Raw genomic sequence first — 27597 nt, forward strand, 5'->3', positions numbered from 1 at the left:
AGAGATAAAGAGAAGTAGCTAAAACAACAAAATAGTGTACAAGTACTGTACGTTCAGGATCTGGAACTGAAATTAATCAAACTCTTTCTTTCCCTACAACAGAATTTGCCTTAGATGATTTTACATGTTTCTATGGAAGGAAGCGGGGAAGAAAGACTTTACAAAGATCTACATAATTGTTTCATGATCTTGCTTTCCTTTCTTGCATGTTTTGAGGAGTGAACAAGTTAACATTTAAATAATCAGCAGCAGCATGTTGCAGATGGCTTGAAATGACAGCTCTGACGCACAGACTCAGGCACGTTGCTGTACTGGTAACCTTTAGAAATGAAAAGAATAGACTCCAGCTGCTGCAGACACTAAGAGTACAACTTACAAAATGAAAACTGGGACACTGGTGAACAAGTGAGATGCCTTTAGGTGATTTCCTGGTAAAGTCTTTTGAACTACTGTCCTTTGGGAAATACTGTTCTATTCCATGAGACAAAGTGTATGTGTGCGTTTGTACATCCCTGCTGTGTTTTTCTTACACGTTGTCATAGGATCACATCTACAAATAATAAGTAGTCTTGTGTGAGTTAAACAAATACAAAATTTCAAAGCTAAAAGAGGCTACTGCAAAACATAATCTAAATAACTTGCTTTATAGTACAGGGTCACATGTTTCATCCAACAATTCCAGTAAATAGGACTCGTATTACAAATATAAATATGTATGTAAAAAAACCAAAGACTCTGTAAATGCTAAACTGTTCAGATTTTGACTTAATATTTTATTAATTAGGCCAAGTTAGTTTTGCCATATTTCAATAGGGCCTAGTAATGTAATTGATTCCTTCACCCTTCATCCCTGCCCCAATTCTTTTTACTCATGTTTCTTCATGTAATAGATACAATGAACTTGGGGGGGGGGGGGGGAGGTTTTTAAAACCCCTTGTTTATGTTCCTTTTTGTTGGTGCTGTTTATAGAAAAACTGGGACATTTAGGAAAACAGCTGCATAAACTACAGACCCTCTTTCCAGTAGTGACTAAGCCGCTTATTGGTACATAGCTGTTCCTCTTCTGTTTGGTGGTAGCGGCAGCACTAACACAGAAGGTCATAGCAGACCTTGCTAGTGGTGCCCAGGACCTTCCTGGCCAGCAGCTGGTCCTGCTGCTAAGACATGAGCAGCAGTGCTGATGACCCCAGCGTCGCTGGGTTGCTGACAGGCAAAGCAGCCCTCCGGTTTTACATCATCTTTTGCCGCCTTTTATGAAAATACTGGCCATACCAGCTCCTTCCTCACATGCAAAGTGCATATTTGCTTTGCTGCTGTGGGATCAGCTGGGTTTTTGGTAGTGTGACAGGAGGAAGGTGGGTGGTTGTCATGCACAAGCTGGGGCTTAAGGGAGATGGTAATGGCGAGGTGCAGGCTCTCTGGGCTACCTGCAGAGACCACAGCACGGGTAGGGTCGTGCATGTAAGCAAGAATGAACCGCTGAAACACTGGGCTGGGGCGAGGGGGGCCATGGCTATATTTATGTTCAGTGCCACTTCCAATGGACAAGCCAAAGGTGAACTACTACAGTCTGAAAAAAAAAAAAAAAAAGTTCAGGGAACTGAGGCAGAGTTGACAACCCATTCATGCCTGCTGGCAGCTAAAGATGGTAAGTACGTAGGCATTTAATTATCCAAGGCTTACGGAAATCAGAAACACTCAAGAGTGAGGCTCGTAAGCCTGTGTTTCAATGAAAAAATATACAGTCTCTTTCTGCAGGTAGATGATGACTAGAGAGACACAAAAGGCACAGATCCCTGTGGGATCCTGTAGCAAGGGGAAGCTACACAAGAGCATAGCAAACGTGGCAAGCCAGAAGACAGAAGGAAGGAGCAGGGTCATAATATACTCTGTTGCCTGAAAGTAAAGCTACTACTAAACCAACAGGGAATTTGCACTTCCTGAAAGAAAACTAAAACCCACCCATGTCAGACCGGTGCCAGAAATCTCTAGCAAAGTTCATTTAATAACAGGTGGGAGATGCTCTTGAGGCAAAAAGCTTGTTTGGCTTGCTGGAGAGAGACGGATAGTCAGAGTTTTGGGTTCTGAGACAGCGATGAGGGCCCGTCCTGGCAGGCTGATCTCAGGGCTGCATGGGCTTCTGCCCACACATCCACTCCCACATCAAAGCCAGGCTGTGTTTTGTAAACCTCGCTGCCAACCGCAACAGAAGGAGCTGGATGTGCACACTCACAAATGCAGACACGTCTGCAGTCAGCCTACCTGTGCTGTCACCTCACGGAGCATGACACAGGGAGAGTGAAGCGTTCAACTGTGCAGCCAAGAAGCCTGAGGCAGCTCTTCTACTGAATATCAGATGGAAACGAAACCACCCGGGCACGAGGCGATGCCTACCACCCACCGCAGCCCTTCGTCTCCCTGCTGGAGCTAACAGCTGGAATTCAGATTCGCTGAAGCACAGGGCACAACGTCCAAGACTGAGGTGATGAAAAAGGAGGACTGGACTATTGGAGAGGATTAAGAGGTTTCCAAAGAATACAGTGATTGAGCAAAGACACAAATCCTCATGCACTTGAAAACTCTTTTCAATTTTAACAGCACTTTACTAGTGAGTTACTGCTACGTGGCCCATCCCAGGTACCAACACACTCTTTAGCATTGCTTTTGTGGTCTTCTGCACATCACCAACAGCTAGAGAACAAATTAACCCCCTGTCCAGTCAGAAAGCCAGGAAAAGGATATTTTATTCTCCAGTACGTTATCTAGCCAAAATAAAACTGATTTTCTGGACTTGGTCAGCTCCCTGAAAATGCAGCCTCTCTTCCCACTGGTCTCTCGGGAACAGCACAGGGTTATGGGGAGAGAGACAACAAGTAGAAAACTCTGCTAACTGCACCACAAACTGCTTCAGGTGCAGTTTCACCTTGCTCCTAGCACACAGCATTAGCGTGACTGACTGGGGAGAGACCAGACATGTCCTTAGGTAATTTTTAAATCCCAAGAGAACACAGAGAGAGAGAAGGGGGAAAGGAAGGTGGAGAGAACAGCAGGTTAACCGAGCTCTTGACATGAACTGGCCTCTTGTGGCAATGAGGGGCACACTCAGCGCATGGAGCAGACTGACCAGTAGGTGAGAGACAGTGGCAGAGGAGGCTCACAGATCATACGGAAGCAAAGGGAGACACTTCAGGAGAGTCAGATTTGTGTCACACTTCCACGAATAGAGGAAAGACAGCAGAAGTCATTAAGCATGTTAGATTTTAGTGACCTTCTACAAAGGATAGTCCCTTATTTTAAAAAGACAGCTGAGACATGCCTGGGACAATTTTCTTCACTGTAATTGTCAACTATTCATCTTGCAGAATCTCTCCCCTTCCACTCACCAGTGTCCCTGTCTTTTCCTCCATACAGCTGGTCACAAACAGTTTTTAGAAGTCATCAACAGCTGAAAATAGAAAATCATACTGACCTGCTTAACTTACAAAACTCTGACACCTCTTGGTGAAGTTGTGGGTTGGCATCATTATCCAGATGGCAACACTGCTATCCCTTTCCAACTTTTGATTATCTCACAGTCCTTGAAAAGGGGGGGCAGAGATAACCAGACACTTTGGATGAAAGAGGGAAGCTTTACCCTAAAAGCAGCTCCCAAGACCAGTCAATGCTAATGGTAAAGCTGAGGCAGAGGGTTATTCCCATCAGATCAAACGAGGGACTAAGATGCTGTTTGTCATTAGGCTTTACTAAGTGTTAAGAACCACCTGGGCAGACACTATTAGAGCCCTGCTGTCACACCTTCCAGCAGCTTTTATCTTTTTTCTTTCTCTCCATCTCAGAAGAATCTGATTTAACTGGCAAAATCAACTCAACCATTGGCAGCTGCCATGACCACAGGACTCAAAAAGCAGCTGAAAGGAGCGCTGTCAATTGTTCCATGGTGGTTGATCAGGACTCAACTGCCATCAGACAGTTTGGTGGTACTACCCCTTCCCCAGCAAAGCGACACACATAGTGACAGAAGCTGATCTTTCTTAGATGTCTTCTGTTGCGCCTTCCCTTTTACTGTGACTTTTCTCCCTTCATTTTGAAGAGGCAGAATGAAACTCCATCAACATCGCCAGCCTGTGAACATCTTAGCTAAATCTTTCTTTTCCCCTTAAAAGACAACCAATAAGTACTACTCCGCTACCACTACTATTAGGAGAATTCTCATTTTCCTAAAACAGACCACATACAGCTCTACATTAAATAATTAAGACAAAAGTCTTCTCAACATTCTAAGACTAAATGCATTCACTATTTTCCTGTGTTTTCATCTTCAATAAAAGTATTTAAATGCTTTAAAGGTGATTGTTAAAATGCAAAGTAATAACTTGACATGAAACCACAAACAACAAAAGTTTGTTTCTTTGAAGTCAGTAAGATTTTTGCTAATGGTCAAATCCACGATAAAGGCATAGTGAGCACCAGCCTTCACCAAGTTTAACATTTATGTCAGGTTCTTCTGACTTGCCACCCTTCAGTTTTTGAAGGTTATTTTGCAAATCCCACAACATCTCCCGTCAGTGGGGATTTCACTGTAATCCTGGTGGGAACAACTGATGGGAACTGCAATGCCAAAGGAATGAGGAGGTCACAGAGAAACATCTACAGGCTGGAGAGAGAACATGGGTACTTCTCCAGAGCAGGACTGGCCAGGGGGAATCACCTGCTTCAGGTATGCACGGGAGGCAGGGTAGCAGTCTGTCTCCCACGTGGACAGGCATAAGAAAGCAGCTGGAGCGGCCTCGCACTGAGTGAGGAGGATGAAAAGCTGCCGCAGCTTATAAACACAGGGAGCCAAAAGGAAGCTGCAGCTGCTCGGAGCACACACCCTTTCTCCCTGCTTGGCCTCCAAGGAGCAGCTCATGCAGGTTATGTGGCCAAGCTCTGATCTGCTCAGAAAACTCCTCTGCATCACTGCCTGAGGTAACAGGGACCCTAGCAGACATGAGGGCAACATGCCAGGAGCCCTGCCCATCCCATTAGGTACAGAAACCCTTGTAATAAAAGGTCCAGGTAGTAAAATGGCAGAAATTATGAATCTGGGGAGAAAGGATATTTGGAGTCCAGAGAAAAACACGGTTGCTTTAGCAGTGCGAAAGAGGCACAGGCTGTGAGAGTTAACAGCAGGAATGATTGTAAGGTAGATTTAATTTCAAAACTGCATTTGGGATGGGAACTTTGCTCCTTTGAAGTTAGGTAATTTAAGTGTGTGATTTCGGCACTACGACATACCGAAATACAGACAGTGCAGGAAGCTGCTTAGGGCAAAACAACAGGCTGCCAGATTTTGGCTCAGGCTGACCAAGAGCAACTTTTGTGCAACTTTTACAATATGCTTCACCATTGCTGCTGTGACGTCTACATGACAGCAACTCCTTTTGGGCAATATAGTAGCTTAATAGCAATGTTAACACTTGAAATGCAGATCTTGTGATGATATTTTTGTAAGCTTTACTGGTCCTAGCTCAAACCAGCTTTTGTAAACTACACTAGCATTAAAGAATTCAATTCTGAGGCATCACTTTACCATTAAAATCTTGTATTAAAAAAAAAAGAAAAAAAGAAGAAAAAAAAAAGATGTCCTGTAGAGGACACTGTAAAAGCACTAGTACATAAGCGGTAATGAAAGAATAAATGGCATCATGGGTGAAATCAGTATCATCAAGTCTCCAGCACAGAAGAGATCACAGCTGTTATCATATAAAAAGATGTAATTTATAGTTATATTACTGATATTTAAGAAGATGGAAGAAACCCTGTTTATGTAATACACAAAACATACTCTTGAGGGGATTAGACTAAATAATGCCCTAAATTCAGCATCTTCCAGTCTAATAAAGGACATAAAACCTGTTCAGCAATCTGTTTCTATTTTAAAAGACAAGCTATGGTACACATTACAAATATTGTTTGTAAAAGAGAGCTATGGAAAGAGGGTTGGTGGGATGTTCTGCATATATTAATGCTTCATTAAAAATGCCATAAGAAGTAAGAAAAAAAATCTAAGTTTAAGATGCCCTCCCACATAAGGAAAAGGATTTTAAAGCACTTATTAAATTACTTCACTTGCTTGAGCAAAAACATGAGCTTTCTTGGAAATCAGGACAAGCTGATTATATAAGACCCAGTTAGTTCTTTTTTAAAATGTTATTTCAACCCATGAAGATCTACATCTACAGTTAAAAAAAAAAAAAAAAAAAAAAAAAAAAAAAAAAGATGTGTACGATGTGAGCTTTGGTTCTTAAAGGAATTTTAATGCGTATCATTTAGAATGACTCCAATTAGTTACTTAATTTTACATGGCATTCCTGGGCTCTCCCTCAGTCAAACCGAGCCTGATTTAAACCGTAAGCTTCCTGTGGCAGGGACTGTCTGTTTGTTCAGCTTTTACGCAGGGGCCCGTATACTCAGCTCCCTCTCGATTACTAGAGCGGCTGGAGGTCTCCCGAAACACAGCGAGAGCCCGGCAGCAGGTGCGCCAGGCCACTCACTAGCAAGAGAGCAGATCTAAGGCCAGAGTTTTCATTAGTATTTTGCTTAAAGTCTGTTTGCTCTGCAAAATTCAGGGCAAAGATGTAAACGGAAAAAACGCTGTGTAAGTGTACATCTCTCTGACACCAGGCCTATTTAATTAAGTACTACAAAAGTTGCTTTAAAACCAAAGAGTGAAAGATTCAACAGCACCGTCTGTATTACCACGACATGCGACATCGCTGATTTATTTAAGATTGTATAATGCCTAGATCAAAGGAACTGTGCTGTGCCAAACACAGATAACTGACACCAAGTGTTTTTATGAATGAACGGTGCTGTCCGGGCGACGTGCTTGGCTGGGCGCACCGCCGCCACCACCATGGGCTTCGCTTAAGCAGTAACATCTCTGAGGACAGGTCACACTTCTGGGCCTAGTGAGAGCAAACACAACTTCCAGGTGCTGATTTCATGAAGGTCCTCAAACTGCCATTTTTCCTGCTAAGTGGCAGGTTATCGGCCAGAGCCACCCTCTCGCTCAGGACACCAGCACTTCATGAAAGCGAGCCCTTCCCTGGGCCAGGTTTTCACCTCCGCTCCACAGATGGAAAGGAGGACGCTTGAATAAGGAGAATTTACCCACACTCAAATGGCATAAGGATTTGGCCCTTGGGTATACGAACTGTCCTGCAAGCTGGCTCAAATCCTGCCCAGTGCAACAGGAAGGTTTCTTTTATGGAAGAGAGGTTGAATTTTCAAACTCCAAAAGAGCGGTCTGTCTGCGCAACGAAGGGCTCCTTTCAACACAGTCCCCGGCTCCGGGAAGGCGCCTGCAGCAGGGTCATCTCACCTAGCTTCAAATGCCTCCAGGGCAGCTGCCTGCCTGCGAGAGCCCCGTGTACCGCCCACACTCCCTCCACATGGAGAAGAGAAAAGGGAGCTTTTAGGACACAGTGCAACTGACCTATTTTAGGCACCTACTTTAGGACGAGATGAGTCACCCCCAGCAGCGCCTGCTTCTCTCTGCTGACTGCAACCGGAGCTGAGCTCATCTACCTTTGGCCAGGTAAATCCCAACCATCATGCTGAACACAAGCAGGAAGGAATGCACAAAAATGTTGATTGGAAGCTACCAATTCACAACATTAACCCCGTGCTGTGCATAAAGAATTTATGATCTATAGAGCAGAAGAACCACTGCAATTAGGTTTACATATTAAGCTGTAAAGATTGTGATAACACAAGTAAATTAGTATCTCAGAAGCAGATCCCTAGAGTAATTGCACAGTTGTTACAAATTGAAGTTGCGCAAAATTACTATTTGCGGGGATGCATGAAATGTAAAGATAATTTCTCTCGATGTAGGCCAGTGCAGTGATCTGAAGGCCTAAAACATATGCAGTCCAATTAGTGTAGCTGTACCAGGAAAGTAGGAAAAAGCTTGAAGAGGGTGACTGATAACAGTTAAATGCTAGATGAATGAGCAAGGTCCCTGTAGTTCAGCTAAGGTCCACACACGGCACATGAAGTACAGAATAGGGGACTCAGAAATCTCCAAATACAGAATTAAAGAAAATCCAGTATGAGTGAAATAGAGGGTGCTGCCAGTGACTGGGACCTGGCTGCTTGCCTTACAGATGGATAACCAGCCTATTTAGAAATGACTAACAGCATGACAGAACATGGTACAAAAGATGAAGGCATACAGCAGTGCATAATATATGTATAAAATACATATATAAAATAATATATAATATAATAATATATAATATATATTATATAATATGTTGTATATATACAATGATAGTGTAGTATCTCGTGCAACATGAATAAGGGCTGAAAAGCCTGTCTAAGCTTCCCAGCTACACTGGTTGGTCTAATAGAAGACACTCTCTCGGCCCAAAAGCCTCACACGGTCTGCCTAATAATCCCACGGTGGGAGCATTTCATCAGTGTCTGAACATGACCACCAGCAAGTCCATTAACTGAACCAGTGTGAATGAAGTTGAATCGTAAGCGAAGACAAGTGTGTGTTGTGGTTTAAGGACGGGATTTCCGAAAGTGTGGAAAAGGCTTTGAGAGAACAAAATCCCATCAGTTCTCATACGACTTGCAATCCTAACTTTCCCTAATACATATGAAATTCAATTTTGTCGATTTTGCCATAACCATTCAGGGCTGAGATCACATCAAACTATTCATAGCTAAGTTACATATACAGCTATATCAGCCTGTAACTATTATCCGTTCCCCTGTAATTCAAGGTGTCATGGCTTGAGATGCAAGAAAACCTAGTTTTTAAACTGAACTAGACTAATGATCTTCAAAAAATACTTTTTTATTAAACATACAAAGAGACATAATTTGCATTTTAAAATTTTTGAAATAAATCCTACTAACATCCACTGATGATGAACTAACATTTTCTTTTACTGGCCCCAGCACTACACTGGGCTATGTGGTGTTATCAGCTTCAAGAACTATAAATATTTATAGCAGACTCCTCTTGACTGTGTATTTCAAATCCTGCTATAAATGTGTAGACAGATAACGGCAGGTTTTCTCAAGCAGAACCACTGCTGGCTGGAATTTAAGAGTCAGCCTTTGTGATTTCAGCAAAAGCTGGTAACATCCATGCACAGAAGCGCACGGACAGAGTTGGTCCCCTGGCCAGACTGAGTCTGGCAGGGCTCTGCAGGAGAATGTCTCCTGCCAGGGCTGGGCACATGCAGCACTGCAGTGGTAGCACCAAGGTCAGGGCAGGCCATGCAGAACTTAGAAAAATTAGGAGCTAAAAGATCATCCAAGCCATGAATTTAGAGGATTCAGAAGGCAGGATGGCTGCAGTCTTGACTTTTCAAGGGTTGAAAGGGGCAGTTTTGCTAAAACACAGCATTAACTTGAACCATCACCGTGTGCAGTTTACTTCTTTTGAAAGAGGATTATGTGCACCCTCCAAAAGGCACCGGAGGGTTTGGGTTTTTGGAGGGAAGGTGAGAGAGTTAGTTTATGTATTTTTCCCCTTTTGCAGCTCAACCCATGAGTGGGAAGAGGTTAGTAATATTTATGGTACACCTCCTATAGCGCACTTCTCTACTTTTCAAGACCAGTCATGGTCTGCAGATAAATTACTGCTCCATTGTCAAACATTCACAAAAGAAAGAAGCATCATTTTTACCGTATAAGAGCCAGTCTGTCTTTTTCAGATGGATGATCATCAAGCCATTGGGAGTAGCGAGCAATGGACCACTCAGCTCTCTGATACACAGAAATATAACCAAACACCAGTTACATATAAAAGTGAAAAAGGACACACATACCTATTTCAGAAACAAAGATGAAATAAATGAAGGCCACATGAGGCTCTTTTAACACTGCAGTTATGCAGGATCAGGAAAGGAATCAGAGTCAATTAACAGAAATAGTCCAGTAAGTTATTCGGGAGCTCAGAGATGAGATCTGACACCAGCATTTCACCTAATTCAGACAGTGGTTTGAATCTAGATCTTCTATATCCTACGTGAGCAGGATCCAAGCAATTTGCAGGCTAGGATGAGACCTGCCATTTCTTTTATGAGCCAATAGAATATTAAAGAATTTAGACTATTTAAAATCAGGCTATCATTTTCCTGCTATTAATTTAAATACAAAATCAATGACCAACACCTTTGCTACAATAAAAACTGAGCCAACAAGCCGTATCAAGTATGCACTCAAACAATTTTTAACTAAAATAACTAGGGTGAACAACAATGCTCATCTCTCCTTAGAACATGTAGGGAAACAAGGATAGGTTGATCTTGTTACCTGGAAGGGTGATTTTAACTCTGGTGGTGCTCTTGTGAATAAGAACTGAAGAATAATGCTGAATGGAATAACCTCTCCCAAAGCTGGGCTATTGGCAATATGCTCACTGGTCTGGAACAGCAGCGGTCTGGAAAAACATAACAATACACTTGTGAAAGAAAGGAAAAGCTTATCTTATGCATTAGAGTAATACCTACATAGCAGCAACACTGTGTTAGGATAGAATTATCTCATTTGTTTCCACTAGTCCGCATCTTAGTTTCTCAGCATGTTTGGACTGTAAAAATTTACAGTAGTCCTCTACTTTAATTAAACACCACACAACTGTAGGTTGTACATTTTAATGAAAACAGTTAGGTAACTCCAGAGGTCACTGTCATAAGAAGTAGCATACCAAACACAACACAAGAAAGTACAATTTGGCCAACATTTGCATGACTAAGAATGTTAAACCATAGCTATACTCTGCATAAAATCTGGAAGGAAGGACTTTAATGTTTCTAATTTGCATGTGGATGTTGCCAAAAAGCTTTCAGTTGGAACTAATAAAAGGCAGTAAATTAGTTTTGAAATACAGTTTGGCCACGCTACCAAGTGCTAGAGAAACTGTGACTGCAACTCACCTGAACGACCTCAGCAGTCTGTAAGATTTTCCTAGGTCAGACACTCGCCGGCAGAGTGGTGCTACTGCTAACTCCATCTATAAAAACAAAAATTTGAATCGGAATTAGACTGTCCTAGAATATAAAACACAGAATATAACTAGTTTGCCTTTAAGCAATAATTTGAACTTGCAAGCTAAGTCATCAACTTATCACTAGCGGCTGCTTTTGAGACAAGAAGCTAGTCTTTCCTTTCATTTTGCATTGCCCAAGCCAAGCCTTTTGTCTTATTCTTGGCTAACACAGTAAGTATTGCAGGACAAACAATAGCTATTGTCCACGAGTAATAACAGAAGGGGTCTCATGAGCTTTCTAAGATTGATGCTTTGTTTATCTTAGCAGGTTTATTTTGTTAGCGATGAGTATCCTGATGAAGCATTTATGTTAATATCTCAAAAATCTGGTCTCAGACTGGGAAGAAAGCAAATCTAGGCATGCCTCTGCAACGCACTACCAAAGCAGTACCAATGCACACCTACTTCAGCCAGGTGCCCTTTCCTTTAGGGAAGGACAAGGCTAAAGGAATTCTTTCTTAAATACTCAGCCACAAATGCTGGGGCACAAAACCAACACAGATTAGAAGAGAGCTGGGACCCTACTGCCATAGGGTCATATGGAAACACAGTAAAAAGCGCATCTGTAAGAGCCTCATTTTCTTACTCAGCTGTCTGCTCCCTGTTAGGGCTCTGAGTCACAGCAGCCATCTTTAGAAACAAACATTTTTAAACACTTTTTTTTCCCCTTTCTTTTTTTTTAGCACTGTGGAGCTCAACTGCCTTTTCGAACAGGAGCTAGACTCTGCTCAGGTTTTTATATCATTCATACAAGACTAAATTCCAGTCATGGATTCTTCATTGATTCTTCATTACCAGCAAAGACATACAGGTGAAAAAGAACAATTTCACTCTCAGATCCTGGAGGGAACCCCCCTCAGTATCATTACATGGCAAAATTTCAGTTAATATGAACAATAATACAAACAATACCACCAAAAAAAAAACCATGGAAAAGTCATTTTCTCCAGATATGGATTAAGTCTTTATTTTTTGCATTCCTGAAGTGTCAGTCAACAAAAGAGGGATGCAAACTTTATTCTTTATGTACATTTTTTAAGATCACAGATTTAAAGGACTATTCAGACTTTGATTTCCACATAATGCACAATTAAGCTAAGTTTCAAAAGATCAAAGCTAAAATAAGTAACCAGATCAGAAACACCATAGCATCAGCTTCCCATTTAAATAACACCACTGAACTAGTTCAAAGCATCTGTGATAAGCTGATACGTACAATGAAGTCTTTAGCACTATTACTGTCTGTCTCAGTTGTCGCGCTCTCTCAAACAGAGCTGGCCGCTCAAACCCCAGCTTCACAGAGAACTTGCAGCTCTGCTGCTGGGGTTCTCAGGCACTGGGCACATAAACAAACAAAGACAGCATGGCAAACTTTGTCTAAAACCAGAATAAAATAAAGTATCAACTGATGCAAAATCAAGGCCATATACTTCAGGCTCCCACCTTTAGCAGCACAGCATTTAAAGAGGTGATGCTAGCACAGAAGTCACCTCACCTACCTTTCAACATCTACCTCTGAGCTAATGCTAGGTTCTCTTCATACTCAGTGGAGAGAAACAGCCACTTCTGGAGTGTGATACATCTTTCCCTAAGGTGGATGTCTAAAGCAGGTCAGGTGGATCATGTCCAAAAAGTACCTGTCTACATGATGTGTCATCAGACAAAGCTGGAGAATCCAGAGTGCCAAACCTAGGTACCTACACTTCCTCTACAGGCAAAGAGGAGAGGAAGGCAACCCTGAAAGGTGACGGAGGAAAGACCACACAGAGCTAGCTTACAGAAATTGCAAACCCTCTCTTTGGAGCTGAGAAACCTCGGAGGACATGCCCCACATCAAGCACTTCCAGCCTCTTGATATCTATCTGCATTTTATATTAGGCAGAAACCCATAGGAAAAGAAAGTGAATAAAACCCAGGAAGCAGAGATAAGAAGCTTTTTCTCCTATTTTCAGAATAATGTTCTAGCCCTGGGCAACAGCCAGGCTCCCTCCTGCCTGCTATCCTTCTGGCCCCTCTAGTCTAGGCTATGAACTGGCCCTTCTTCAACAGTTGGGTGGGATCCCTGCCCTGTGGCCCCTCACAGCCTGAGGTCTAGGTCCCCCTGCTCCTGGCACGCAGGTGCAGGGGGTCCCTATGTCTTAGACAAAAGAGCATGTACAGCTCAGCTCCCCGGTTCCTGAGCGAGCACTCTGTCCATTAGTCAACAGTGCAAAATGCAAGCGATGAGCAGCCAACGTCCCACGGCTTGAGGAAGAGCTGCCAGCAGCCGTGCCATGTGCTGAACTCAGTGGCAGAACTGGGCAATGCTTTGTGCCTGTTCACAGGACAGACAAGCTTTCCCCAGGGATCTCTGCAGGAAGGTGCTCTGACTCCAAATTCTGAGGAAGCTTAGTGTAAGTTCAACACGTTGCTTCCCTGGGTTGGACACTTTTGAGCATGAACAGGAGCCAAGAGGCAGGTCTGCTGCACAAGATCAGCAGCAAGTGGCCAAAAAAGAGGAGCTGATAAAGTAGGCTTTGCTGCTACAACACCTGCACAGGCTCTGAAAAACAAATGGGAGCAAGACTGATTTCTTCAGAGCTTCTTTTCAAGTATTAGTATTGGCTAGTGGCAGCTGGAAGAAACTGATATCCCATAGGAGCTGGTGTCCCAGCCCTGGTGGGAGCTGTGGGCTTGTAGCTGTGAAGAACTAGGGAGAAGATAATTCTTTTAGTGCTTTAGAGAATTTGCTAATAGGCAACAAACTGTCACTCTGACATGTGAAAACAGGGATGCGTGGAGCAAACTGTACCCATGGGGAGAAAGAGATCCCAGCACAGCAAAATATAATTTGGCTTAATAAGTTTTAAATGATCCTTTCTCTCCTGAAATATTATATGATGTAATGAGACATAAGTGAAACCTCACTGTTTCTACAGCTTAACCAATTATTTATTAAAACAAATTTAAATGATCTCTCTGGAACATACTTAGCAGTTTCCCTATATCATCATTTTTTGGTCTTAAATACTAAAGAACACAATTTACTTCAGAAAATTCTTTTACTTTGTATTCAACCTTTATTCACTCTAGGAAATTATTAATATTGCTAGAACTGGATAAATTTAATGGCAGCAGATGGTTGATTCGTGAAGTACTAGCTGCCAAAGGAAAAAAAATGTTTTTAAGCTTTGCAGCATACTATACCATCTAGAATTGACTCACAAAGAGTGGGAATGAGTGAAAAGTAATGTGGCAAAAATGTACATAAACCACAGAAACTCTTTTTTCATTTTTCATTTCCAGCACTAGTGTGCTACGTGTTATAACCCAATCTCTCCATTAACAACCAGAATTCTAGTAATAGCCAAGATTGTGGTTTCATTTGAACTTTAGCTGTTTGTCTGAGTCCAATGATTTGATGAGATGCTCCAGCACCTTTCTGCTGTCACACGTGCTGGGCTTTGTGTCTCCACAAACAGCCGCGCTGGCCAGCCCCGCCAGCTCAGGAGCGGCTGCTGGGGAAGAATCATTTCGCTTAGAGCAGCTGCTATTTTTAAGGTGCAGGAATTGGGCAGAGAACAGAACACGCATCACTTTTGGGGTTTGTTACCTGTCATCACCTGAAGCTTTGTCAACTGTTGAGTCATGCAATATGGTTACACTGCAACAGCTTTTGCTATGCTACGCAGCTACAGTTTCCAAAGCATTTTGGTGAGCTTTTCTATGCTGGGCAATGCTTTTGGCTGCAAGCCAGCATTGGTACCATGTGTGCAAGGCCTTTTGTGCAGCCACGTCCTACGGGCTTTACAGATGAAAGTATGAGTAGTACTTTTGGTGGCCTTTCCACATTTCTCTCCCCAAACTGCACATTTGAAAAGTCATACATCTAGGTTAAATTGAGTCAGAAATTTAGCAAAAGGAATTGCATATGAATGTCAAAAAGAAAGGGACAGCTAGGATGGAAGAGGGCCTAATGACTGTGCCTCATATCTTCTAACTTTGTTCAAAGCCCATTGTTTTTTCATGATTTATTCATGTTATTTTGCTATGCTTCAGAGAACATAATGACAGACTCCTGCCCAACTTTTATATAAAAAATATGCCTCTTCTCAATGATTCTTGCTCTCTAAGCCTAAAAAGGCTTTATTATCTTTTCTTTTCATATGACCCTCTCATAGCCCATGGCTAGTTGGTCAATTATTTGTTGAACTATTCACTGGCTAGCCATATTGTAAAAAATACATCACATGGCTGACTTCTCTAATCGGATTATGTTCAGCAACCCAAGGGTAAAGCTAATACATACTCTAGATACAGATAATGCATATATACTGAAGAGTGCTTTGAAAAAATCCATAGTAAAGTTATTGTTTAGTGCCTATTGTAGTGTTTTCAAGATATCTCATCATTAAAAGGCTATTTTTTCAGTTGGAAAATCTTAACATTGAATTTTTTAGCAATTATATTTCCTCCTGGCCAAGATGAATTCCAAGTTTTTAAATGTTAACTCAAAATGCTTTTTTCTAGCCATTCACCAAGAGAGAATGCTTTAACAAGCAAAGGAGTAGAAGAGCTCTGAATTATTATACGAAAAAAGCTGGCCTTGAAGGGATGTGGAATTTGATTTCTCCACCATGCAGCAATTCCAAAACGGTGATGTTTAAGTAAATCTTTCAGCTGTGTAATGCCTACAAAATACTGCACTCCAGAAAATAACTTCCTTCTCCTGGTAAGATGGGTGGCATTAAACATTAAGTACATTTTAGCTTTAGTAGTTTTCGTCCTTATTGACTGCAACTGTGATTAAGCATGCTGCTTCCTTCACTTCCACTGTAAGAATCTAGAAAGGAAAATTTTATTTTAAGAAAAATGATAAAAAGAGTTTTTACATTTGTGTGGTCGTGTTTCATCAAAGGAGCAAATCTATTTACATTTTTAAAAGCCAAAATGCCTGTTAATATTCTTGCTTTTTTATGCCACATATTGAGTTAGGAAACTAGATTCTGACCATAGGCTAACCAGTGGACAGAAAGACACCTAGATAAGAAATATATGAAGCTATATATATAACATTATTAAACCAAACAGGATCAATAAAAATAGCTGACTTGACAATAGCTGAAAGTAATCAGTCATGACGCGACATGGGGTTCTTGGCAGAGGCAGTGGCTCCTACTTTATATGTCACTGCAAACATACACATATACTATGAAATGATGGGAAAACATGTAGTGCCTTCATGCCATGAAGCATAAGGACTACTTAGCCCTTGCAGTTTCTAGACTAATTGAGTTCAATGCAGTTGTGATTTGTATTTGCTATCAATAAAGGGCTATTTTCTCATGTGTGCTTAGAAACTTTACTAACAGACTATTAATTTTCATGCCAAATATTACTGAAGAATCCCTGTTTCTTCTAAATAAATGACTCAGTTGATCATGTGATATTTCATTCTTTGCCGCATTTTCTAGCAATTCTATCAGGTCTAAGGAAGGGCTGAATTATGCACCACAGATCCCACAGTATGCCTAAGTGCAGATGCTCTAACAGCTCTGAATATTGAGCAAGTCAAAAGATCCTGTAGAGCAGAACCAGTACTCCCTTGGAAACATAAAAGTTGAAAAAGCACCATTCAGAAGGGCTTGCCTCTAGGAGAACATTTTTTCAGTCTGCCTAGTACTGAATTCAAAAGTGAAGCTTAGTATTATGTAAATGAATACTGAATTATGGTCACCTGAAAAATATAAAAACAAAAGAAAACAACCTGGTCCAGGTATCTCTAACAATAAGCTGAAAAGTAATCTTTTGCAATTTCCTGTATAAAACCTGAAAGCAAGAATAGAGGTGAATTCAGCTTGTACACTGGCTATGTTAAACAGTAAGTCCCAAGAAAAAGCACAGTATGTGATAATAAGCTTGCAGCATCGCCGACATTTTCTGGGCTTAAAATACTTCTGTGTCCCTGTAAGCACCAATGTTCATGAACTCATATTCATGACTTTCAGGCATACTTCATGCCTACTGTACCTTTGTTTACTGCTGCCAAACTAGCACACAACTACTGGAATATCTGTAATGCACAGGATAACAAAATGCAATATTGACACTGCAGTCTGTGTAAAACAGAGGATATAAGTTCATCAGAATTACAGCAATAATTCTCAACTGTACAGGTAGCTGAGCATTACTCAGGAAAATTGGCCATATTCTGCACCTCACCAAACCCAGTTCTGAATGAACAAGGATTGGAAACCTCAGTTCTGTCTCCCTTCTGTGTACATACACCTGCTGTTTTGAGGCAACTTGTTAGTGAAAAGAGTTTGTAGTGCAAACTTTTTTAAATCTGACTCTCAGTCAAAGCTATTCAGCTGAGAATAAAACAATGTTTTTTCTAACTGTGAGTGCCCTGACAAAAACAGGTGTAAGCTCTGTTTAACGAGCTATCCAAAGTCTGATGCAACCCAAAGTTGTTTGACCTACTGCATACCTGTTTGTGATAGGACCTCAAGTTAACCAAAGCTCTGCCCAGGTAGATCTGCCCAGATCTTCCTCTTGCAAGTAACCCCAAAACAGCAAAAGGAGTTTTAAATCACACAAAAAAAATTTAAGCAGGAACACATAGCTCTTTTTAGTAGAGAAAATTCAATTTAAAATTCAAAATGACTCTACAAGACAGAGCACAAGTAAAAACGGTTTATAAACAAACCTCCTCCTACACACACAGTGTCTTTCCAGGCAGCTCTTTTCCTTTGAGTCACGTTTACTCCAAAAACGCTGTGCCTTTCTAGCCTGAAAACACTGCACACAGAGTTTATGGCCCTTAGGAAAAGTTTATCTTTCCCACCATGTCAGAGGTCTGGCTAAATACCTGCACCCGGCTCTTCCCAGTCCGGAGCAGCAGCAACCTCCCCTTCTGTTCAGAGGGACGCAGCCATTTCTTTGACACACCATGCAAATGTCAGCAAGAAAATGCCCCGATGTCTGTCCATTACAGCCACAGTTCAGGAAGCATATTCAGTGAATCTGCCCAGGACTCCTGGCTTATTCTGAGCACTGACATCCTCCCTGACAGGGTTACTGGGCAGCTGGCATCTTGGACAAATCCTCCAAAACCGTCAGGTTTTGGGAGGGGAAGACACCTCCCCCCCTCCCCAGTTGACACAAGGCAGCCTTCATATACAAAACATTTCAGTCCATTTTCCGTTATTCTGAGCAACAGGAGCCTAGGACAGTCTGGACAATAAACCCCATGTGCAGCCTGGGACACCCTAAAGAGCTCTGTGCAGAGATACTCAAAGGCATGGAGAGAGTGTTGAAGTGACTGCATGGGGGTGGTTGGACCCAGCTAGTTCTTGTATTAAGTCCACTCTTAAAAAAGACATTGCATATGATGCAATAAGAAGATGAGGAAAACACAAGGCAGCCCCCAGAAGCAGCAATAGCTGAAGGCAGGAGACAAGAAAGAATTCAAAACCGGTGACTGTAATGTTACCCTGATTTCTTTTCTTCCACAATAAAAAAGAAGAGAAATCAGAAAACTTATCTTCGCTCAGTTGTCCATTCAGGAGCTACACTCAGCACAGTGGGGAATAGCATGCAAATCCCCCCACACTGAGATGAAAACATACCATCATTTTTTACATAAAAGGCAAGCCATGTCAGAGAGAAAAATGTGTGTTTAAAAAGATAAATGAGGGATATTTTTAGTATTATAATAATAGGTGCTCAGATCAGATGCTCTGTACTGTAGAATTAGGTACAGATATTTCCCAAATTTATACTACTTACTTCAGTACTGCAGCAAAAATTACAAAAATAATCTATATTCCTCTCAGAGGAGGAGTCAACTCTCCTCTTCTCTCCTACTTTATGCCATTATCTTCAAAACAGAGAAGGTACTGAACCTTCCCACTGAAAGCAATGGAAAAATTCCCCTTAATTTTTATGGTTAAAGACTGGTTTGCTACTTCTGAGTACATGAATACAAAAAATTTACTCAAAAGTATGTAAGGTGAGGCTATTGCATGGATTAGTCTACTTTAAAAAAGTAACAGTTGTATGAGAAGCCAAAAACGGAAAGAGCTGGGCTTGATTCTTGCTGTAGCTGAATCCAAATCAAAATGGCCCAAATGAAAGTGTCCTAATACCTGTCTCTTAAGTTGGCTACGACAGCTGAAGTCTCTATCCAATGCATGTGCCAGAAGGCACCAGTTTCTACAACTGCCTGCTTAAATTTTGATGGCGGAAGAAGTATTGATACCTTTCAATATTAAGTGTACCTGCGCAAAATCCGCTGCAAGCCGCATCTTCCCACCTTCACCAAGGGGCCTTATTAGACTGGCATTGCGAATGAAAAGTTCAATTGCTCTCTGAGCCATGGCTTCGGTGTTATCAAAGACAAAGTCAAAACACTCAAAATGTCTGAAGTAGTCGCTCATGACTCTTGCTATAAAACCCTGTAGTTCTTTCATGTACAGAGAACAAGGGACATCTGGTTTTCCTGAGCTTGGTAATGATCTGCCAAAAAAGAAAGAAGAAAGAAATGAGGGCAGCTAAATTCATCTTTAAAACCCAACAAAAAACTATTGGATTCTCTTTAATTTTCTTCCTACCCCATGAAGTAATTTCCCCTTAGTGGCATGAATTATAGAGTTTCATTTCTGCTCAGAATAAAGAGTGTGTAGCTCCCTCTGAAACTGTAGTCAAAAATCTTCTTTATCAGCCATTCCCATTCTAACAAGATAAAGGAAATCACCTCCTCCTACCCAACTCGCAGAGCCTCCATCAGCCTGGAGCCTAGAGCTCAACTCCAGCCCCTAAATTTAAATGTCCTAGCTGTTGATTTAAAACTCTAATAATGGATCACAAAATATAAGCACATGTCACGGGGTTACTAGTTTAGCCTATTCCAAACACATTCTCTGCACAGAATTAGTTTCCTAGATTGACTCTATAATCCTGGGTTTGGAGCAATGTAATTAGCACAGAAGCAGCACAGAAACTATAGAAACACAGAAACAATCACCTGTCTCTTTCTTTGAATCATAGCCAATAGAGCTCTCCCGAACTCAGGGGCTTGAGCATACAGAGCATCTAAAAGAACTTAGCCCTTGGCTTGGCATCAGTCTATCCACCTAGAGAGGTATTTTGCTAGTGCCAGCAACAAAAAAGACAGAGGGTAAAATATTGTTTAACAAAAAGTTAAAAGGAAAATAAAAAATGCCTCTGAAAATATATTTTCAGTGAGTTTCTGAGAAAGAAAACAGATAAGCAGGGGAAAAGTGATGTCTACTGACCAAATCTTCTGCATCCACAGGACACATGATACAGGCAATGTCAGAACAGAGATACCAGCCAAACTACTGCTCAGGGACAAAGTGTCAAGTATAGCTAGGACTGAAGATCTTTGCAGATAAAGAATACTGGAAATTTTAATCTAAAATTTAACAGAAAAATAGCATAATATAATAAATCTGAGCTTTCAATAAACATTTTTTTTGAACCATTTCATATCCAGTAATACTTAAGGAAAAAAATGTGCAGTTTTGAATCTGAAGTTGTATGCTTTTTCTTGAGAAACATGAAGTATTGACAGCACTGAGGATGGCTCACAAAAAAATAAGCTTGCAAAACAGAAGAGGTATCTTTTTTAAGCACAACAGGAACCCTTGCTTGGTTTCCTTTTCTTTTTAAAATGATTTTTAATCAACAGACATGGAAGGGAAAAAAAAAACCAACAAAGACAGGTGCTACCTGATTAGAGTAATTTGTTTCAATAGGTAGGTCTAATTCTGCTTTCTGTGCTAATTGATCTTCTTACATTACCTTCCCCCAACAAACAAGGGCTCCTGCTGCAAGGACACTGTGGCAATAACAATTTATTATGTTTATGAGGATGTCTTACTATGGCAATGGCAAATTTAAAAAGTAGTGCTAGTTACCCAGAAAAATCTTCCTGGTGCATAGTGATGATAATAGCTTCCACTGAATCTCCTACAGAGTTCAGCAACGGTTGAACGGCACTACCCATTAGATCATGGATTGCCTAAAATAGAATAAGAAAAAGACAGACAGAAATAAGGAAACAGAAACTAGAAGCATTTGCATTTTGACACCTTAAAAATACCTTGATAAAGGATCAACAGTTCATTACACACAGCTGCCTTTTCATTTCAACAGTGGGTTTTATTACTCTGTATTAGAAATTGCTTAATAAAAGGCAAACACCTAACATAACACTTATCTTCATTTGATTGTATCAGTAAAGTATAGAAATAAGGCTGTTTACAACTAGTATGTATGTAAAGCTTTCATTTGAAAAGGTGCAGTACAATCTGACATTCCAGGTTTGTAAATATACATGTTTTGGTGTACACGCTTTGTTCAGCCGTTCATCCCCCAGAGATATGCAGGCTGCTCTCCTCTCCTCTGCGTATGACCACCCCCAGCAAAGGGCAGAGCAGAGTGGATGCGGATAGCTGTCGTCCACACAGCCCTGCCAAGAACCCCCAGAAAAAAAAGCACCAGGTAGCACAAAGGCCACAATTGGGGGGGGGGGGGGGGGGGGGGGGGAGATGATTAAAAAAAAAAAAAAAAGTCCGATTTTTGTCACTTGGGTTCCAACCATTATAAGAATAGTCTTAAATGCAAATGCTACTTAAGCAGTGATTTGGCACATGCAACACATACGTAGCTGAATATTTGAAATTAATGTACACTGTTGGCATAAAGACTATACTGACACAAACTAATATCAGGAAGAGTAACACAACTGAAGTTAAAGTGCCCATTTTAAATATATCAAACAAAGCAAACCACAGCCCTAAACCTAGGGCATACAGACCGTTCAATTACCTTTAAGGCAGTTGTGATTGTTTCCTCAGCAGCTGCTGGAAATGAGCTCTGACTGGTAATGACCTAAAAATTTTGAAGTAATTGTTAAAATACTCAACATTCAGTGAATGACTGGAATCCATAACATTTAATTTCAGTAAAATACATACTGAACTATTCTTAGTAATGAGTGGTTCAGAGGTATAAATAACTATCAATAACCATAAATAACTATTCAGATAGAATTGTCCATGCACCAGTATCAATCCTTTGCTGTCAAATTTCTTATGGACTCTGCTTCTACTGCAGACCAAGAAATGATTCAGCTGAGTTCAACTGAAACTTAGCTGAACGGTTAGCAGAGTAAGAAGAAAATTAAGTGATGCATTCTCCTACTACTAAGTGTAGGATTTATGGAGAACTGTACAAGCAGCTCTCTGGTAAATATCTGGAAGAATGGTTATATTCTTCCTCAGTACTATGACTGTTATAATGCAGTGTGTTAAATAGCTGCATGTACAGCTATAATACAATTTGAAGTCAAGGAATGAATTGAGGAATATTCTACCAATTTCCTTAGTTATGAATATACCATATTAGAAGATTTTTAAGCCAGATAACTACTAAACTCAAAGTCTGAATCATACCAGATCTCCCTCCAACACTAAGGCCCATGGAGTTCATTACTAAATACATCAGAGAAAGCAGACTTACAAGTTGATCTACCATCTGTTTGCAAAATCCAAGCAAATTTTATAAGCCTTTTTTAACATTCTTCAAACATATCCACAGTCAGGAGTACTCACGATCCTGTTTCTAATGAGGCTAAGATTTAATTATGATTAACTACCACTACCACCGTATCTGTTTGTTTTAATTTACAGAGGCTGTGTAACCATTGGCACCACTGAGTCAGTAAACTGGAATTGTTCAGAACCGTGCTTAGCCCTGCCAACATTTCCAGGCCACACTTTGGTCACAGTAACAACACATGGAGATACTCCCGAGCTGGTGCTTTTCTTGATTTCAGCCTCCATTTCTCCTTTTCAGTTTGGTTACAATGGAGGAAAAGCAGCAAGGGTCTTCTGAGAAAGATAAGCCTAAGCTGAGACAGATGCAGACAAGGGCTATCAGGCTGACCAGTACAAAGACAGAACTTACTTGATAAGGAAAAACAGAAAGAGCATGATCGTTTAAGCTCATAAAACACCAGCTGTGAGATGTGATTATTCTCTATAAACACGTATTTCATTCCTCTTTTAATAGTCGCACGTGGTTCATAACACAGTGGTGCTCCTAAGTACCAACCAATCTCAAGGCATTGCACAAATGCATAGCAAGATGCAGCTCTTAACCCAAATTGTTCACGACCCACTTTGAAACGAATCAGGGTACTAACAAAGCATGACCAAACAGGAGAAGGGATGAGGGGGTGAGAAAGATGAGATCACCTGATCACATTATTATGCAAGCCAATGCCTATAATGGCTACAAGCTCATTTTTGAACACTTACTTCAGAAAATTCAAATATAAAAATTATTTTTAGGGCTTTGTCATTACAGAAAACAAGTCTTTTGTGGAGAAAATAGACCAGGAATATCAATCACTTCACCTAGAAACATTCCTGTTCTTACATGGAGAGCTATTTTTTGGTGACATCTACATGCAAAACTGACTGATGAGCTCCCGATAACCATCACTGATCTCAGCTCAGTTTTGCAATGTGAGATTTGACCCTGTTAGAGTCTGTAGCATGTGCTCCAGTTAAAATACTGTTCTCCCTCATCAAAAACCATAGCCATTCTCTACTATTTATTACAGTCGAAGCTGCCAACAGAATTTCCATTATGGCTTTTGAACTATCTGTTATCCATGTCTTTGATAGCTTCTATTTTACTAGAAAAATAATACGTAATAAGAAAATAAACAAGCCAAAAAATACTACTAAGAAGTAAAAATAAGCTAACACAAACAGATTCAGTTGCTGGAATTTAGTCCTAATTTGCACATACAGTTTTTCTTTTATGCTGCTGTCCAAATAAATACTTTAAAAAATATCTGTAGGAGTTCTCATCAGTTAATAGGAAAATAAGCATACAATAAAGCAAAGAACTTAACACCGTGTCAGTAAGACGCATACCAAACGAAGCCTACCTTCAGAACTGACTGGTGCAGTTTGTACAGTGAATTGACTACAGCGACATTCCTTCTCTGTCCCTCTGTGAGAGGTCCAATCACCTGGCTGGCGTCTCCTTGGGTAGACAGCTGCAGTGATTGCACAAATTGTTAAAACGGTATCAATTCTCTAAACAGAGCATCACCTAAAAATGGTAACTAACTAAATTTAGTTCATGGAAGAAAGCCATAGTTCATTCTTTGGTAGCAACGTTCTTCCATTTAACTCTAGTCTCGGTTCACGTGATTTTCCATAAAAGGCGCCACATTTCCAGATAATCCAAACTGAAACAACAGGAACAAGAACCAAGACAGGCTGCTGTCGCAGCTTCCAAAACTACAGCAACCAGTCCCAGATCGCTTAGAGATACCCAGTCCCAGCACATCTCCAACCTCATAATCTAAGAATCAGCTGAAGTCACCTATTTGAGGAGACAGTATAAGCCAGTAGCAGACCTGGAAATGAAATACTAGCTTTCTGCCCACAGTTCTAACAACCATTCAAGCCTCTCCTTAAAAACTCAGCTTCTTCTAATAGGTGGCTTACAGCTGTGTACACATTAGTGCTTTGTACAAGCACAGGAAATAGAAGTGCAAGGACCAAAAATGTTAGTTTCGTCATTAAAGAGAGCTCTATGCATGAATCATTCAGCAAAAATCGAAGAGCACTTTTTCATGTTTAAACTCCTCAATGCATGCATTTTTTATCACTTCCACAGAAATCAAAGATCCACAATGACAGAGAAATAGCAATTAATTACAGAATAGTTCTGTAAGGATACCACAGCATACGTTTATTATTTAAAATAAAATAAATTGTAATTGGAAAACAACTAGAAATTTTCTTATGTACAGAAAGCTACAAAAAAACAAAGAATTTACCAAAGACTATGTGAATTCTAGAAGAAGTATGTCAAAATATCACAGCAAGAATTGCTATTAATAGAAAGCTTTACCGAGGTATAATTATCTCCCTAGCTATATATATATTTCAGGATACAAATTTATCTTCCAGAAAAGTTCTGAAGAGGCCCAGCTCCAAAATTCTCTCAGCAAAAATATACTCAGCTCATTGAACAAGTCATGAAGAGACTTTCATGACGTATATCTTAACAACACAGCTGTAGCTCCTATGACAGGCTCCTGCTCTAAAACTAAAACATTCAGTAATAAAAACTGTTTACGAAGAAAAGGAACAAATATAACAGTAAAATTCTTAAGTCATGTGAAACAATAAATCTTTACTAGTGAAAGGCTATTCCTTTACTTCTCACAGCTTCCATTCAGCATAAACAGACATCATGCAAGCAAAGTTATCTAGTGTTTGCCAACATCGCTAATAATGAAGTTTTAGACAAGTTCTTGCAAGCACACAGAAACACAATTTCATGCTCGGCATTACAGTGACAGTATCAGTTCATTCCAGTTTCTTCAAATTTAAGGATTATTTCAGGATAAATAGGTTTCTGAGGCTTTTGCAGAGGAAAAGGCCTTTTCCAACATCTCTTGTTTGACATCAGAATGTATCGTTAGACTAGCAGATAAATATGGTATATCAGCTCCAGCAGCTTCCCTCCTTCCTGATGAGAACAGCCATGTAATCTAGGTACATTTCTGTTTGCTTCCTAATATTTCAGTTTGACAGACCCGAATGGTTTTAAAAATTCTACTTCTCATATTTATGGCTTTGCAGATGAATAACAAAGCAGCTGTGCAGAAAAACACCCTGTCCATGCGGCTGACCACACTCCCAGATCCCCATAAACTTTCTTCACATCTTTTTTAAGCACTGTACAGACTACTCAGCACAAGCAACTGTTTTTCTGCACATTCACAACTATTAAGCACAAAAGACACTCTATCAGCACAGTGAATTTTTTCATCCTAATCTCTTAAATTTTAGACCCTCAGAGTTGATTGTAAAGATCTCAAAATTTCTTTTTTTTTAGACATTTTGAAACCATTATTCCATGTCTCTTCTGCTAGTAAAAAAACCTAACTTGTAAGTAAAAACAGAAAGTCCCTTCTGCAGGAACAAGCAACTCTTGCAGTCAGCAGTAGTGCACAGTACACAGGCACAATCTGAAAACATTTTAAAGGCAATCAACTTTCTAAAACTGTTATCAATATTAAATTCTTTGAAATTAATCGGTCTGAATTTTGACAGACAGATGCATCGATCCCTTGTACATTTTGAAGTAAAATTACTGGTCTAATACGATGCATTCTAAAAGAAAACTTCACTCTTGTAACTAACAAAAGGACCTGGCAGCCCAGGGCTCACCGAGGTTGCTTCTCATGAAGTTTTACCATGGACATGCCCCCCTACCAGCTATAGCACAAGTCTTAGCTGCTCATTCCCATCTCTTGCTATCACCACAAGGATTTCAATGATCTTGCCTTAAGGCACTGAGAGCTATCCAGCAGGGTTCCTGTACATTCACCTTGCCACTAGCATGGATCTGAATTTCAGGAAGTTTATCATTATTCCGATATTTCCCAGGTGATCCAGACTGAATTCTTGAATCCTCTGATATCCATTGTACAATCCTTTATCCACACAGGAAAATACCATCAATGCGTCTCCCTAGTTCCAACAAACTATGCTTATGTCCCGTTTACTTAAACACACAATCATCCATCAGTCAGTTCACTTGTTTTCTATCATACCTGATTCTATCAATGAACCACTGCCATCACTCTCATTCATATAGCAAGTAATTTTAAAGTTCTGTGTTGTACATAGTTTGTGCAGTTAAGCACAGTGGTAACGCAACTCTTTATCTCTTACATGACTGCTGGGAATTGCACTGTGTAAATAGATCAAGTCAAGCAAGTGTGAAGCCACATCCATGTGGCTGGAGGACACATTTCAAAGGCAATCTTTACCATGAGGGCATTAGTGTATGAAACAAAATCTGGTATCTTTTCAATCTGTTACATGTATCAAGAATTGCAAGCTATAAGGGTGCATTTATGCTCAACAGAAATGGGGAGGACAGAAAGGGTGACTCCATCACAAATCTGAATCTATTTTGGGAAAGGAAAAACTAGAAGGCAAAGCTTATCTGAAGGACCCAGCACCAGGGTACTGCCAGTCACCCTGGGAGTTAGCCTGGCATGAGTCCACTAGCTGAAAAGGATAGAGAGGAAGAGGAACCATCACCAAGCCAAGCTTGAACGAGTAGTAACAATCGGCTTGTAACTCTTCCATTTGTCTGCATCTGTCTCTAAATATAGCAAGTGATTTCTTCTGCTCTCCACTGGAGTAGGCTCTTTTCACTTTTACTTCAAAATTTGTCTACTATTTAGAGCAATTTCATGGGCACTAGCAAACCTCAGGCACTCCATTCACCGCCAAGGGACAATTCTAAAATGGGTGACCTGTCAGCATTTACCTCCCCTTGGCTAACACGACCTACCACACCACTGGCAACATGAGATGCCAGTGAGGGAGAAAAGTCTCCCACTGGCAAATATTAGCCAGGGTTTTTGTACCATGCAGCCAAGCACTAGGACAAGGGCAGAGACTTGTGGTACTCTCAAG

At 40.6% G+C, this 27597-nt stretch overlaps 1 protein-coding gene across 4 annotated transcripts in view; it reads right to left on the reverse strand.

Annotated features, from left to right (window-relative positions):
* Positions 1-27597, reverse strand: part of COG5 (component of oligomeric golgi complex 5) — a 189768-nt gene that overhangs the window by 1714 nt on the left and 160457 nt on the right. The window contains exons 15-22 of one of the 4 annotated variants that reach the window (XM_064505685.1): positions 24030-24140; positions 21896-21958; positions 20983-21086; positions 19321-19558; positions 10947-11023; positions 10324-10450; positions 9695-9774; positions 3-319 (exon numbers count right to left, since the gene is read on the reverse strand). In XM_064505685.1, coding sequence (XP_064361755.1) covers positions 295-319; positions 9695-9774; positions 10324-10450; positions 10947-11023; positions 19321-19558; positions 20983-21086; positions 21896-21958; positions 24030-24140 — 825 coding nt within the window. In that variant the 3' untranslated portion in view covers positions 3-294. The other 3 variants (XM_064505677.1, XM_064505687.1, XM_064505671.1) reach the window with 3 other exon arrangements.

This window comes from Dromaius novaehollandiae, chromosome 1 (assembly GCF_036370855.1).
Source record: "Dromaius novaehollandiae isolate bDroNov1 chromosome 1, bDroNov1.hap1, whole genome shotgun sequence".
In the NCBI taxonomy this organism is placed as follows: domain Eukaryota; kingdom Metazoa; phylum Chordata; class Aves; order Casuariiformes; family Dromaiidae; genus Dromaius; species Dromaius novaehollandiae.